General features: G+C 48.4%; 1 protein-coding gene across 4 annotated transcripts in view; it reads left to right on the top strand.

Annotated features, from left to right (window-relative positions):
• CSK (C-terminal Src kinase) overlaps nt 1-15,781 on the top strand; it is a 101,521-nt gene that overhangs the window by 67,479 nt on the left and 18,261 nt on the right. For 3 of the 4 annotated variants that reach the window (XM_053272769.1, XM_053272767.1, XM_053272768.1), the window contains exons 2-3: nt 7,950-8,027; nt 11,429-11,542. In XM_053272769.1, coding sequence (XP_053128744.1) covers nt 8,013-8,027; nt 11,429-11,542 — 129 coding nt within the window. In that variant the 5' untranslated portion in view covers nt 7,950-8,012. Of the gene's footprint in view, nt 1-7,949; nt 8,028-11,428; nt 11,543-11,630; nt 12,367-15,781 lie in introns of those variants that run through there. The other variant, XM_053272770.1, reaches the window with a different exon arrangement.

The raw sequence follows: 15,781 nt of genomic DNA, 5'->3' as shown, positions 1-15,781 counted from the left end.
ATTAATAGTTTCCAGTGGCTGGTAGTTTCCAGATCTGATTCTGGGTCAGGGGTGCACAACCTTAGCCCTCCAGTCGTTGCTGCACTACAATTCCCATAATCCCCAGCCACAAGGGCCAGTAGTGATGATGGGAGTTGGAGGGCTGAGGTCCCCCCCCCGCCCCAAGTTCTTTGATGTTAGAAATTGGGGGGTTATTTTCAATTCAGAGTCCTGATCCTTTGGGCGAAATATAGGTCTGTATATTTCTCCTGTTTCTACGGGGGTTGCCTTAAATTCCGAGTCACCTTCTGTTCGAGTAAATGCCGTTTAAAAATCCCATTAAAATAAAAATTAAAAACTATTTAAGTCCATTTAAACATCACTAAAGGCAAGGCTTTTATATACATATATACATACATATAGATATTTTTATTTTTATCTCAGTACCTGAAAGATCTTAAAAGCCACTCAGTGGAGATGATTCATACATGTTTATTAGAAGATAGGGACCCAACAATATCCCTGGCAGTTGCTAAATTCTGTTACACATTGACCAAACTAAGAGAAGCTAGAGCACAGCAATCGGTTACTGTCAAAGGTTCCTGATTTTATGTACTTGATAACATTTTAGATTTTGTTTCCGTTTTTGTTTTCTCTCTTTACTGTGTATATTCTGTGTCTATTGATGTTTGATCTAAGATCGTAAATAAACAACCAACCAACTAACTAACCTATATATATTTATATAATAAATGTTTTGGGGACTCTCTTAAAGGCTGTTCATGCTAAAAAAATGAATGTTGAATCCATGCCTATTTCTTTTATCAAGGAACAACCCGAATCTAATCCAAAGTGTAAAAGGTTGTCACTGGTCCCCTGCCTCTTGCTTTTGAGAGTCTGTACTGGGCCCTTCATCAAGTTCATCAAAAGTTGCTTAAGTAACCCATTGCAGGAGGGGCTTGCTTCTCTCGGAGGACGTTACAGAGCTCAGGCTGTGTGGAAGGTGAAGAAAAGTTGTTTCCACTCCGGCTTGCGGTCTGCTGTGCCTGCAGAACTGTGACATGTGGCCCCTCGCACATACATTTTCTCTTTTGTTTTCGTACAGAGGGGCATGTTTGGGGAAGGGGAATTCCCATGCCTCTGTGGTTTGTTGTTTTTTTGTTTTGTTTGTTTTAACGTGCCCCCTTTCGGCAGCTTTTCACCCGCTCTGTAACGGGAGGCGTGTCGCTAAAACCATGCTCTCCCTTCAGCTCACGTGCCCACCCTGACTCGCCGTGGTGTGTATAAATGCACCGTGGCAGGAATCCACACATTTGGGCTTAGCTCACTAGCCAGCCGTTATTTCTGGTTGCCACAATCCCCCCCCCCCGTCCCTTTCTGTCACACAGGAGAGGGCTTAGGAGAGAAGTAGGTCTGCGGGTCGTTTGCACTGGGAGATAGAGATGGTCAGAAGCCGTGGGAGGCCTCTCCTTCTGCTCGGCAAGAATCCCTGCTATTTTGTACCTCTTCAAAAATGGCAGTGGAAATGAGATTCCCAAGGAGGAGAGCTGTGTGGGGCTGGGTGTACTGCTTGCCAGAGAGCTGGGAGCACTCGCCACTGACGAGCTGGCAAGTGGGTTTGTAGAGAATCCATATACATACCGTATCTACTTATTTTATTTATTTATTACATTTCTGTCCCGCTCTTCCTCTGAGGAGCTCAGAGTTATTTTTATCCTCACAACAACCCTGTGAGGTAGGTTAGGCTGGGAGAGACATGACTGGCCCAGGGTCACCCAGTGAGTTTCATGGTTGAATGGGGATTCGAACTCGGGTCTTCCTAGTCCAACACTCAAGCCACTATGCTAAGCTGGCTCTCTTTACTATTTACCTACATATATATATATACCCTATCTAGTCCAGCATCCTCTTTCACACAGTGGCCCACCAGATGCCCCTGAGAAGCCCACAGGCAAGAGCTGAAGGCAGGCCCGCTCTCCTGCGACTTCTATTTAGAGGTACCTTGCCTCTGAGGCTGGAGGTGGCTTATGTTTTCAAAGCTGACCTCGGTGAGCATTTCCTCAAGGAGCAGGGCAACGAGGGACGGAACGTTTGGGCTTCCTAACACACCCCAGGGGCTTATGGGGTGAAAGTCCTTGATGCTGGAGAATGCCTTACCTGTGCTTTGCCCATGGGACGCAGAGTAGCCATCCGTGGGGTGACAACCGGCCCCACTGGCCGGATCTCCTTGCTTGAGGGTGCAGCTGTTTGTTAGCCGTTTCAGGCTGCTGTTGAGGGAGATTTGTGGGGCCAGCCTTCTTACTAGGTGTCTTGGCTTTTGTCTCCTGCAAAGAGCTTCCCATTATTATAATAGGAAACGTAGCATGTATGAACACAAGAGTGCTCATTCTTTGGAAGGTGTCTATAAGGTTCCCTGTAACAGGTCTATTGTGGCACAAGCTTTTGTGAACTAGAGCGGCCCGCTATCTCAGATGCATGAAGTGATCTCCATTGGAAGAGAGCTTTCATGGGACCCATGCATTTTTACGTTATGTTCCTGCCTTTGATGCCTTGCAAATACCAGGGAGAAAGCTGTGTGTGCTGCTGAATACTAGCAGGCGACCGAAGCGCATGGCACAGGCTTATGTCCAGTTCCTTCGATGCTCTTTCCTCTGTCGCGCTTAAAAGGTGCATGTGTCATCTCAACCAGGACTGTCGCCAGATTAAAGACATCTTCGTTCATTGTATGAGTTTTAGCCCATCTGGTGGCTAGTCAGGGATGGGCCTTCTCTGTTGCTGCCCCAAGGCTCTGGAATGAGCTCGCTGTTGAAATTAGAGCCTTCCCCATCTCTGGCAATTTATAAAAGGTCAGTCAAGATCTTTGGGTGAACAAACATCTGCTCACCCTGACTTTTAATTAGATTTGCAGTTTTAATAGTTAATACTTTTAAAAACACGTTTTAAATTGTTTTCATGTTTTAATTTTGTTTTAATGGTGTTTTTATTGTAAGCCGCCCAGAGACATGAGTTTGGGACGGTGCAGAAATGTGTTAAATAAAATTCATTCATTCGCTCGTTCATTCACCCAGAGGTTACCAAGCTTAATTCCCCAGATGCTGTTGGACTACAGGTCCCATCATCCCTAGCCACATTGGTCAAAGGCTACTTGTAAAATATGGAGAGCTATGAATCCTTTTAACTCAGGAGTCCTTAACTTTGGGTTCCAGATGTTGTTTGACTACAGCTCCCATCATCTCCAGCTGCAGTGGCCAAAGACCATTGTGATTCAGGATAATGGGAGTTGTAGTTCAACAACATCTCTGCATTCAAAGAAAGTCAGTCTAGAGGTATCAAAGCTGAAAGAATTCACTTTAAAAGTGCCGGCTAAAAATAGCAGTGAAAACTGGCCTCTGTTTGAGGTTGTTTTTTTTTTTTTGCTTTAGACGATTGAAGGGCACATACTCAGAGAGCAAAAATGATGGAACCATGCATTAATTTTTTAAAAGGGCTGTCACTTTGAATCATTTCAGTTGCAGGAAGTCGCTTCAGAGGAATATTGCTCTCTACCAGGCGGCTGTGCCGTCCTGATCACGTTGAGCTTCTGTGACTTGGGTTTGGGTTGGATCGCCGTCGCCTCATGGTTTAATTATTTCTCTCCGCCTAGGGTTGCCATATCCTGACTTTCCAAGTCCGGGTGCCTAATTTGCATTTTATGTAAATTGGCTTGGATATAAATTTTGAGCAGAATAGTGACTTCACGTTTTGCTCCATAACTCTGCTTCTACAAGGCCTAAAGCGGAGAAGTGTTGTTGTTTTTTAATGAAAGCTGAAATCCAGGCGAATCTGAGTGGGCTAAGCAATCTGGGTGAGACGCTTAAAATCTGGGTGAAACCCGGAATTTGGGGGGGCATGGCAACTCTTATCTCCACCCCTACCCCCTTGCAAAGCACTGCCACGCTGCCAGATCGGGTTGTATCTCAAGAGCAGCCCTCTGGCCACGAAGGCTCCTTGCTCGTCTGCAAGGAAGAGGGAACAAGGGAGCACTATTGACCCTTAACCGGATCCTGTACCCATGAATGGTGTGCCAATAGTAAATTGCTCTCCTGGGGTTTTAACACAAGAAAAAAGCAGTTTGTTTTTTCATCCAGGGCGGGATTTGAAATGCCTTGGTCAGTGTTTCCTGTAAGAGGGATTCCCCGATCTTGTCGACTACAACTCCCAGAATCCCCAGCTGCAGTGGCCTTTGGCTGGGGATGATGGGAGGTGTAGTCAACAACATCGGGGAATCCCTCTTACACTGGTCTTGGTGGAGACCAGCATTTGTTTCAGCCTTTTAAGCCGCAAGGGCCCCTCACTCAGTTGGGTCTCCGTGAAGCCCTGCGGGATCACACGCCCTGCAAGGATCCCGGATTCTCGTCCAACCAGCATTGTTTTGACGGTGAGAACCGGCCCTTCCTACACTTCCGAAAGCAGGAAGAGAGCTGGTCTCATGGTAGCAAGCATGAATTGTCCCCTTTGCCAAGCAGGGTCCACCCTGGCTTGAATTTGGATGGGAGACTACATGTGTGAGCTCTGTAAGAGATTCCCCTGAGGGGATGGGGCCGTTCTGGGAAGCACACCTGCCTGCTTGCATGCAGAAGGTTCCAAGTTCCTTCCCTGGCAGCATCTCCAAGATAGGGCTGAGAGAGATTCCTACCTGTCACCTTGGAGAAGCCGCTGCCAGCCTGTGTAGACAATACCGAGCTAAATGGACCAAGGGTCTGACTCAGTAAAAGACAGCTTCCTATGCTCCTAGTGTTCTTCATTTTAAGGCCCGGGAGTCCATGGCGACCCCCATCAACCTTAAGTGCGACTCCCTGGCTAAATCTTTAGTGGGCCGGTATGAAGCTTTCATCACCTTAAGTGCCACAGCGTGGAAATGCTTGACTAACAAGCAGACGGTTGCCGGTTCGAATCCCCGCTGGTACTATATCAGGCAGCAGTGATATAGAAAGATGCTGAAAGGTGTCATCATCTCACACTGCGCGGGAGGAGGCAATGGTCAACCCCTCCTGTATTCTGCTAAAGAAAACCGCAGGGCTCTGTGGGCGCCAGGAGTCGAAATCGACTTGACGGCACACCTTACCTTTATGAAGCTTCGGCCAGAGCTTGACTGTTCTGCGCCATCCCAGTGTCACCGCACAGAGATGGCCACACATTCGAATCATGCAAAGCTGCACTTTGCCCAGCATCATTCAGGGAACTAGAGCCCTCTTGGGTCCTTGCACCATCTTGAAGGACATGTAATGAATGCTGGGAAAGTGCTTTCCTCCCAGAGCTCCTAAGAGAGGGCTCCGTCTCTCTTAAAGGGCCCGAGAAAAGCCCAGTACTGTGTGGTCAGCACGGCTTGACATCAAGACAACTCTCTTTAGCTAAGCCCCCTGCCCCCTCCCCGCCCCTTTAATGGTAAAGGGGAATCCTTACCGGATTCCCCTTTACCAGTATGGCTTCAAATTCCCCGGACTGGGCTCGATTCGAATCGAACCGGGCCTGTTTCGAATGTGCACAAAACCAGACTGGACCCAGTTGGGCTCAATTCGGGCCGAACCGGGTTTTCTGGTTTTGTGCACACCCCTCGTCTAAGCTAAGAGGACGACTTAGCAGTTACTCTGAGGGACTACTTCATTTCATTAGGACTTCACAGGAGTAATTCTGCCGGGCTATCAGCCACTGTTTGCACTGTGCTTGTGACTCTCACCTTGCAAAATAGATGGTGGCAAAATATTCCGCATTGCATTAAAGCAGGGCTGCACAACGTTGGCTCTCCAGCCGTTTCTGGACTACAGCTCCCATCATCCCCAGCCACACCAGCCAACAGACAGGTATGATGGGAATTGTAGTCCAACCTCCGTGCGAGGGCCGAAGCCGTGGAGCTCTGCCTTAGCGACAGTCTAAACAGTCTGTCCTGTTGCCGCCATTTGTGGAAAGAAGCTTGTGCGTGCCTCCTTAGCGAGACAACTCTCTAGCCATGCTAGATTTGCAGCGTGTTCAGGAATCATGATTTCCCCCGAGCTTTCCCTCGCAATCCATGAAGCGCTGATGGATCCTCCAAAGACGGCCATCCATCAGCCCTTCCGGATGCAGGTCAAGGGGCGTTCAGAAGTGAGCCAGTGGTTTTTTTTAACAAAGGGTGACGCTCTGAAAGGCTCTTTGCAAAAGGCTGAGTTTGGGGTCTCTGTGTGGGTGGTCTCTTGCTATCTTCTGGGGCGGGGGGAATGGCTGAAGAAAAAGATGGTGATGAGAAGCAGGAAGTGGGGCTGGATCTTTGCAATGCGACGCAAGATGGTATTATTGATTCACACGGGTATCCCATCCTACATGCAGAAGGTTCCAAGTTCCCTCCCTGGCAGTACCTCCAAGATTGGGCTGAGAGAGACACTCCTGCCTGCAGTCTTGGAGAAGCTGCTGCCATCTGTGAAGACAATACTGAGCTAGATGGACCAATGCTCTGACTCAGTAGAAGGCAGCTTCCTGTGTCCCTATGTCAGGTCTCCAAAGAGCATGTGGGTTCTGTCCCCTTGTCCGCCTCTTTCTTCTTATCCTTAGTGGCTGAAATGATGCGCAGCACTGACATTACTGATTTGGCCACCACTTCTGCACAGGTAAAAGCCAGCCCTGGCAGTGTTGAGCAAGAGTGTGGTTGCGCGACTCCTTATTACTACTGCTTACGACAGCATGCATGCACTTGTGCAACAGAATGTAGGAACATGGCAAGCTGCCATATACTGAGTCAGACCATTGGTCCATCTAGCTCAGTATTGTCTTCACAGACCGACAGCGGCTTCTCCAAGCTTGCAGGCAGGAATCTCTCTCAGACCTCTCTGGGCTTGCCAGGAGGGGAACTTGGAGCTGTCTACATGCAAAGCAGATGCTCTGCCACTGAACGACAGCCCCATCCCCTATGGGAAAGATCTGACACTGCTCACATGTAGTCTCCCATCCAAATGCAAACCAGGGCAGACCCTGCTTCACAAAGGGGACAATTCATGCTTGCTACCACAAGACCAGCTCTCCTCCCTGGTCCCAATATAAGTTCTGCTCTGCAAGTGTCCATGCACTGTGATGGCAACCTAGGAGAGCTACCTTCTCCCAAGTCAGACCATTTAGAGAGGTCTAAGGGGTGATTTGGGCAACCACCCAATGGCGTCGCGGGGAAATGACTTGACTAGCAAGCCAGACGTTGCCGGTTCGACACCGACTCAACAGCACAGCTTTACTAGAGATGTACACCACCTAGAGATGTACATATCTGGCAGTATTTAAAAAAAGAATGAATACTCATATTTTTGATACATGACATTATTGATAATGACGACTGTTCCTGTGTGACAATGTAGTTCTTTTGTATTGTGAAAGTAAAGGTAAAAGGTAAAGTGTGCCATCCAGTACGTATTGACTCTTGGCAACCACAGAGCCCTGTGGTTGTCTTTGGTAGAATACAGGAGGGGTTGACCATTGCCTCCTCCCACATAGTATGAGATGATGCTTTTCAGCACCTTCCTGTATAGCTGCTGCACGACATAGGTGTTTCTCATTGTCTGGGAAACACACCAGCGGGAATTCGAACTGGCCACCTCTGGCTAGTCAAGTCATTTCCCCGCTGCGCCGGTTAGGTGGCTTCTGTGTGCATAGACTATCTATCTATCTATCTATATCAATTTTAGGCGTACCCGTCGCTAATTGCATGGCAGCTCTTGTGAGAGTTCATGGCAGCCACCCAGATAGTGACAGGGGATAAAATGGCGGCAGCTGGAGGGCGGGCAAAGAAAATGGCGGCCAAAGAAGGCAACGGGCATGTGGAAAAAAGGTGGCGGTGTAGGTGGGTGGGCGAGCGGGGAAGAAGGCGGCTGGCGGGCAGGTGGGGAAGAAGACGGCCGCAGTGGGGAACTGGAGGCGCAGATGCTCCGTGCCCATCCCAGCTTCTTATCTAATAATTCTTCTTTTTCCTGCAGGTCTCATGGTACCAAGTGACGTGTCCTTCTTGTGAGATCCAGTCCCCAGAACCCCCCGAGAAAATGTCAGGAATGCAGGTAAAGGTAACGCTGGGGAACGTTGATTTTCTGCTGCTCTTTAGAATGTATGAATTGCAATTTTGACTGAGGACAGAATCCAGACAACCTTGCGTCATGACAAAATCAAATTGGAACGAATGGGGCTCAAGCTAGTCTTAGACACAGCTGACTTCGTGTGGCTCCGTCCAGGATTTCCAAACCAACTTCCATTAAGAAAGAACTGCGAAATTAAAAAATAAAGTTAGAGCTCCCTCTTTTGAAGGGGACTGTTTTTGGAAGAGGTTAATGGGGTAAGGAAGAGTGTTTAGTCTTCAAACATCGCAGCGTTGTTCCCCGGATGTTGTTGACTACAACTCCCATAATCCCCAGTTGCAGTGGCCTTTGACTGGGGGTTATGGGAGTTGTAGTCCCCATCATATGGGAATACCTCTCACAGGGAGCACTGAGTCATAGCTCAATACTGTTTGCACAGACTGGCAGTGGCGTCTCCAACGTTGCAGGCAGGAGTCTCTCTCAGCCCTTTCTGGAGATGCTGCCAGGGAGGGAACTTGGAACATAGATGCTCTTCCCAGAGTGGCTCCATCCCCGAAGAGGAAGATCTTACAGTTCCCACACATGCTAACCCTTGCTAACTTGGCAAAAAGGCATCTTTTAATGTGGTGATTCTCTTTATTGAGCAGGGGGAGAGTAACTGGTACTCTCCACCCCCAGTGAGTGTTGTTGGTGTCTATCTTATGTTTCTTTTAGATTGTGAGCCCTTTGGGGGCAGGGATCCATCTTATTTATTTATTATTTCTCCGTGTAAACCGCCCTGAGCCGTTTTGGAAGGGCGGTATAGAATCGAATTAATAATAGTAATAATAATATAATAATAATTAATAATAGTAATAATGTAGTCTCCCATTCAAAGGCAAACCAGGATGGACCCCACTTAGCAAATTCATGCTTGCTACCACAAGACCAGATGTTAGGGTGCCGTTCCCCACTGCTTGTCAAGCACAAGATATCATTCTTAAAATATTTACCTGTTAACAGCCTTGTGCCCGACAGCAACATTGTGCAATTTGTTCGTGCTGGTCAAATGGTACAGTTGAATGAATCTGTGCCTATTCGAGGCACACCCAGCTAGTGGTTCAACGTTGTAAGGAAATGGGGCCTGTGCCTCTTCACATAATGCGGCTCAAAGAGATGAGGTTTTTCTGGCTGAGGGGTTCTACCTTTTGCAGAACATCCTGAGACACCGGTGAGCCTTGCTTTGCAGAAGCATGCATTCGAAAGCCGAATGTAAGTGCTGAGCAGTTTCTTGTGCTGGAGGAGAAATATGTCTCTTGGCGCCTCAGCCATCTTCTGTCGGAACTTAGAGCTGCAAGCTTTAATCAGTCAGTCAAATGAATCAATCAAAACCCTTTTGCATCTCCTAAAAAGGCACCACTGATTATATGGACAACTGTTTTTCAAGTGTAAATTGTTTTTAGGAACTTAGGAAGCTGCCTTCTGCAGAGTCTGACCCTTGGTCTGTCTGCCTCAGTATTGTCTACCCAGACTGGCAGCGGCTTTTCCAAGGTTGCAGGCAGGAGTCTCTCTCAGCCCTTTCTTGGAGATGCTGCCAGGGAGGGAACTTTGCACCTTCTGATGCTCTTTCCAGAGCAGCCCCAGCCCCTGAGGGGAATACCTTACAGTGCTCGCACATGTCATCTTCCTTTCCAAGCAGACAATTCATGCTTGCTACCAAGCAGAAGGTTGCCGGTTCGAATCCCCGCTGGTAGTATGTTGGGCAGCATATATAGGAGATATATATATATATATATATATATATATATATATATATATATATATGAATGAAGATGCTGAATATAGGATATAGGAAGATGCTGAAAGGCATCATCTCATACTATGTGGGAGGAGGCAATGGTCAACCCCTCCTGGATTCTACCAAAGACAACCTCAGGGCTCTGTGGGCGCCAGGAGTCGAAATCGACTTGATGGCACACTTTACCTTTACCACAAGACCAGCTCTCCTTTTAATATAGGCTCTTACAAAAACTGCTAATGTCAGGCACCATCTTAGCTGAAGGTGGCCTTCCCCCAGCTTTTCACCTCCTCACAGGAGAGAATGCCCTCTTCTACAAGGACGGTGCATACTGCAATGTTTAATATGCATCATCAAAACAAAACAAAAATTGCTTCCCTCCTCCCCGCCCCCCCCGCCTCAAACCTATGCCTACAGTAGAAATTTGGTAGTCCAGCAGAATCTGGGGCTGCACATTTCAGAACCCCTCCGTCCTTAATGCATATTGATTCTGTTGTGTTCTCACTGGAAAGCCCATTCAGAAATTGAGAAATGTCGTGTGCACTGAAGCACATGGCAGTGCATAGGGGAGGCAGCATGTTTAAATGTTGCTCCCCTTCAAGAACGGCTGGCATGTGGGAAACCTACACACTGGGGAGAAAGCTAGACTAGAGGAACGCTGGTCTTATGGCAGCAAGCATGAATTATCCCCTTGGCTAAGCAGAGTGTGCCCTGGTTTGCATTTGAATGGGAGTCTACATGGGTGAGCACTGTAAGATCTTCCCCTTAGAGGGAAGAGCATCTAGGTTCCAAGTCCTCTCCCTGGCAGCATCTCCAAGAAAGGGCTGGGAGAGATTCCTGCCTGCAACCTTGGAGAAGCCACTGCCAATCTGGATAGACAATTCTGAGCTAGATGGACCAATAGTCTGACTCAGTATATTGCAGCTTCCTATGTAGCTAAAACATTTATCCCTGACAGACTAGACTTCCAGAAGCAGGAAATTCTTCTTGTTGGAGGCAACAAGACAAACATCCTTTATGTGTAAGGTAAAGTGTGCCATCCAGTAGGTATCAACTCCTGGTGCCCACAGAGCCCTGTGGTCATCTTTGGTAGAATACAGGAGGGGCTGACCATTGCCTCCTCCTGCGCAGTATGAGGTGATGCCTTTCAGCATCTTCCTCTATCGCTGCTGCCCGATATAGTACCAGTTGTGATTTGAACTGGCAACCTTCTGCTTGTTAGTCAAGCATTTCCCCGCTGTGCCACTTTAGGAGTAGGATGTTTACATGAATTGAATTTAGCTTTGCAGATTTAATAGATTGAGTCAAATTTGTTTGATTGATCTTTAAAAAGGGGTAGGTGGTAACTGCCCTCTATCTTAAGGTGCCCCCTCCCCATCCTCATAGCTGAGATTGAAATATTTAAGTGGCCCATTAAGTGACCAGAGATCAATGGATGTTTTTCCTGGGAGCCTTAGTCATTCAATAGCAGAGGAGACCACTTAGTTTGATTTCCCAGCTAGAAAGAATGGTGCATGTCCTGCTTTACTTGTGGCCTTTGCTCCTTTTCCTTGCCTGCGGCGTTGAGAAACGGTCCGTTCCAACATGTCTTTTCTTCTCTCTCTAACAGGCCGTCTGGCCATCTGGTACGGAATGTATTGCCAAGTACAATTTCCACGGCACAGCCGATCAGGACCTCCCGTTCAGCAAAGGCGACGTCCTCACCATCATCTCGGTCACCAAGGTAACTGGCCCATCTCTGACTTCCCTTGTCTCTGGTGCTGGGGAGTGTCTGTGTCTGTGTAGTTGACTGAATTTTTCTTGTCCTTCAGCAAAGCTTATGTGCAAACGGTACTGCACTTGATGGTGCAGACAATTTGTGGGTCATCCCATGAAACTGATTGCCAAGAAATTTACGACCGACAAAAGGAAGTATTTTTTCACACACAACACACAATTAACCTCTGGAATTCTCTGCCACAAGATGTGGTGACAGCCAACATCCTGGATGGCTTTAAGAAAGGTTTAGATAAATTCATGGAGGAGAGGTCTATCAATGGCTACTAATCTGAGGGTTTTTTCACACACACACCCGCCGAGGGGAGCTGCAAAGGGGGCCCACAGCCACCTCCCAGCCTTCTCCCCCCCACCCCCAGCTCCAGTCTCTGTCTGGAGAGTGGGGGAGCCACTGCCACTGTGGGTGGAAGCAGGGTGCTGGGCAGTTGGGCTGCAGCAGCGGGTGCAGCAGAGACTGCTTACTAGCTGATCCGGCGCAGAGCATCTGCGCCCCTAGTTCTCCCTCTCTCTCTCTCCCATCTTCATTTTGTCTTCAGCCCCAGTCTGTTCTTCCCTTCCCAGTCTGCTTTCTCTCTCCACCCTCCAGCAGCACTTTCCTACCCTGCTGTCTGCCCAGCCTGCCTGAGAGAGACTCCTGCCGGCAACCTTGAAGAAGCTGCTGCCGATCTGGGTAGACAATACTGAGCTAGATGGACCGATAGTCTGACTCAGTATCTGGCAGCTCCCTATGTTGCTATGTTCCTATGTCTTTATGGGGTACCTGAGCTGAAGGTTTGTGACAGAAGGGGGTGCACTTGTTTAAAAAGATTGGTAATCTAAAGAGTGACCTCTGCTTCTTGTCCTCCAGAGAAGACCTCTAGATCACTTCTAGAATGTTGCATGGCTCTTCTAGGTTTGCTGACTCTAGGTTGTACTGCAGATTCCTTCCCCACAGGATGCTGCTCTGTTCTATTATTACTAAAATTATTTATGTACTGCTTCTCAACACCAAAAAAAAAAGCTCTCAAAACAGTTGCAGTTAAAAAATAATAATTCCTATCCCAAAAGGGCAGACTGTCTATATACACCCACCCCACCCCCCACCCACACACACAGACACCCCCCCCACACACACACACACAAAGCAGACACCAGCAACAGCCATTGGAGGGATGCTATGCTGGATCAAATAGGGACAGTTGCTCTCCCCCTGCTAAATATAAAAGAATCACCACTGTAAAAGGTAGGAACATCGGAAGCTACCTTTTGCTGAGTCAGACCATAGGTCCATCTAGCTCAGGATTGTCTTCACAGACTGGCAGCGAAATCTCCAAGGTGGCAGGCCGGAATCTCTCTCAGCCCTATCTTGGAGATGCTGCCAGGGAGGGCACTTGGAACCTTCTGCATGAAGATGCTCTTCCCAGAGCAGCCCCATCCTCTAAGGGGAATATCTTAATTGTGCTCACACCCATGTAGTTTCCCATTCAAGTGCAAACCAGGGTGAGTCCTGCTTAGCAGAGTGGACAATTAATGCTTGCTGCCAAAAGACCAACTCTCCTCCCCAAGACCAGCCTTGCCTGGTAGAAGGGGGCAATTCCCAAAGTGCGTGCCACCAAAAGGCCCGAAGAGGGTTCCTTGTCCAAAAGTATTCTGTGCTTTGCTTGTCCGTCCTGATATCACGGCAGCTGGGATGGGGACCAGGCGGTCTAATGCCGGGCCTCACAACTTGGGCCCTCCAGCTATTGTTGGGCTACAACTCTTGTAAGCCCCCGAGTGGCCAGAAGTTAGGGAAGATGGGAGTTGTAGTCCAACAATAGCTGGAAGTACCAAAGTTGAGTAACCCTAATATAATGACTCCCATTTCCCCAAAACATCTGCCTTGTATAACGTGTGATCCGTTGGCAACACACATATATTGTTCCCAGTGCAACCAGGAGAGCTGTTCTTGTTGTTAAAGTTAAGTGTGCCGTCGAGTCGGTGTCAACTCATGGAGACCACAGAACCCTGTGGTAGGGGTGTGCACGGAACCAGCTGGTTCGGTTTGAGTCCAGACCCGAACCGGACTGGGCCAGTTTGGTCCAGCACCCCCTCAACCCCACCCCCCCGGTCTGGTCTGGAAGGGTTTGTGGACATTTAAAATAATAATAATAATAACAACAACAACAACAACAACCTCTGCGCCTGCGCAATTGGCCTCTGCATGCATGGCCAATTTTTATTTTTATTTTAAAGTCAACGAACCCCACGAATAGTTGGAGGGTGTTTGGTCCAGGGTCGTACCGAACAAGGGATGGTTCAGTTCAGTCACGAGCATTTGAACCGAATCGGTTTGACTTCAAACACGTTTGATGTCGGACCTGTTTGCACATCCCTACCCTGTGGTTGTCTTTGGTAGAATCCAGGAGGGGTTGACCATTGCCATCTCCCACGCAGTATGAGATGATGATGCCTTTCAGTATCTTCCTAGATCACTGCTGCCCAATACAGGCGTTTCCCATCGTCTGGGAAACATACCAGCGGGGATTCGAACCGGCAACCTCTGGCTTGATAATCAAGTCATTTCCCCGCGGCGCCATTAGGTGGCTGGTCTGGTGGTAGCAAGCATGAATGGTCCCCTTTGTTAAGCAGGCTCTTCCCTGGTTTGTGTTTGGATGGGAACTACAGGTTTGAGCACTGTAAGATATTCCCCTTAGGGGATGGGGCCGCTCTGGGAAGAGCAGAAGGTTTCAAGTCCCCTCCCTGGCAGCATCTCCAAGATCGGGCTGGGAGAGACTCCTGCCTACAACCTTGGAAAAGCCGCTGCCAGTCTCTGTAGACAATCCTGAGCTAGATGAGCCAAGGGTCTGACTCAGTGTATGGCAGCTTCCTATATTCCTAAACACCCGCAGATCTGCCCTGCCCCAGTGACTCACAACCACCCATGATTACTTCCCCGCCCCCCCAGCACAATATACTCCTCCACAGCCTATAGGTATGTCCACTTTCTGCTGATGAGAGAAGCTGTCTATGGGAGGTGAGCTGGTCTTGTGTTAGCAAACATGAATGGTCCCCTTTGCTAAGCAGGGTCTGCCTTGGTGTGCATCTGAATGGGAGGCTCAAAGTGTGAGCGCTGTAAGATAGTCCCGTTAGGGGATGAGGCCGCTTTGGGAAGAGCGTCCACACACTTGCATGCAGAAGGTTCCAAATCCCCTCCCTGGCAGCATCTCCAAGATAGGGCTGAGAGAGATTCCTGCCTGCAATCTTGGAGAAGCCGCTGCCAGTCTGGGTAGACAATACTGAGCTAGATTGACCTATGGTCTGACTCAGTATATGGCAGCTTCCTATAATAGACTTAGAACCCTGGCAGTTTCTGCAGGCAGGTGGGCGCAGCTGCTGGCATTGAGCTTCTCTCAGCAAATTCGGCTTCCTGTGCCTGCAAATCCTCGCCCCGGGACTTGGCCGAGTAGCTTACTTTTAAAGAAGTTTAAATAACACTCGCGTTAATTAAAATGGATCATTTCCCCCATCCCTTTTCAGGCCCTGGGGAGAGAAGAGAGTCAGGCTGCAAGCATGCAAGGGAACTTTTACATCAGACCTTGACGAATTTTTCTTTGGATCTAGTAGCCAGCCCCCAAATTTAGAAACCCGACAGTGGACACGTGGCAGAATTACCAGGCTTAATGGTGGACATTGTGTGTTGGAGGGAAAGAGTGTTGGGGCATGGAGAGGTAGTTAAATGGGCTTCTCTTCATCCCCCTCACAGGTAACCTACGTAGAACAGGGGTAAGTCACCTTAAGTGGCGCAGTGGGGAAATGCTTGACTAACAAGCAGAAGGTTGCCAGTTCGAATCCCTGCTGGTACTATATCAGGCAGCAAGGATACAGGAAGATGCTGAAAGACATCATACTGTGCGGGAGGAGGCAATGATAAACCCCTCCTGTATTCTACCAAAGAAAACCACAGGATTCTGTGGGAGTCAGGAGTCGGAATCGACTTGACGACAGACTTTACCTTTAGGGCTGTCTGGGACGCAGAAAGACTTTCTTAAATAACTCTAAAGTTGTGCCATGAAACATACCAGCGGGGATTCAAACCAGCAACCTCTTGCTCTCTAGGCAAGTTACTTCCCCACTGTGCCATTAGGTGCCGTGGTTAAATGTCCAGGCACCATGGCTACTTGGGATTTGCCAAGCTCTGTTTTACTTCTAGCCTGGGGAGGAATCCATA

This window comes from Hemicordylus capensis, chromosome 10 (genome assembly GCF_027244095.1).
Source record: "Hemicordylus capensis ecotype Gifberg chromosome 10, rHemCap1.1.pri, whole genome shotgun sequence".
Classification (NCBI taxonomy): Eukaryota; Metazoa; Chordata; class Lepidosauria; order Squamata; family Cordylidae; genus Hemicordylus; species Hemicordylus capensis.
This window is presented reverse-complemented; position numbering and strand designations above follow the sequence as displayed.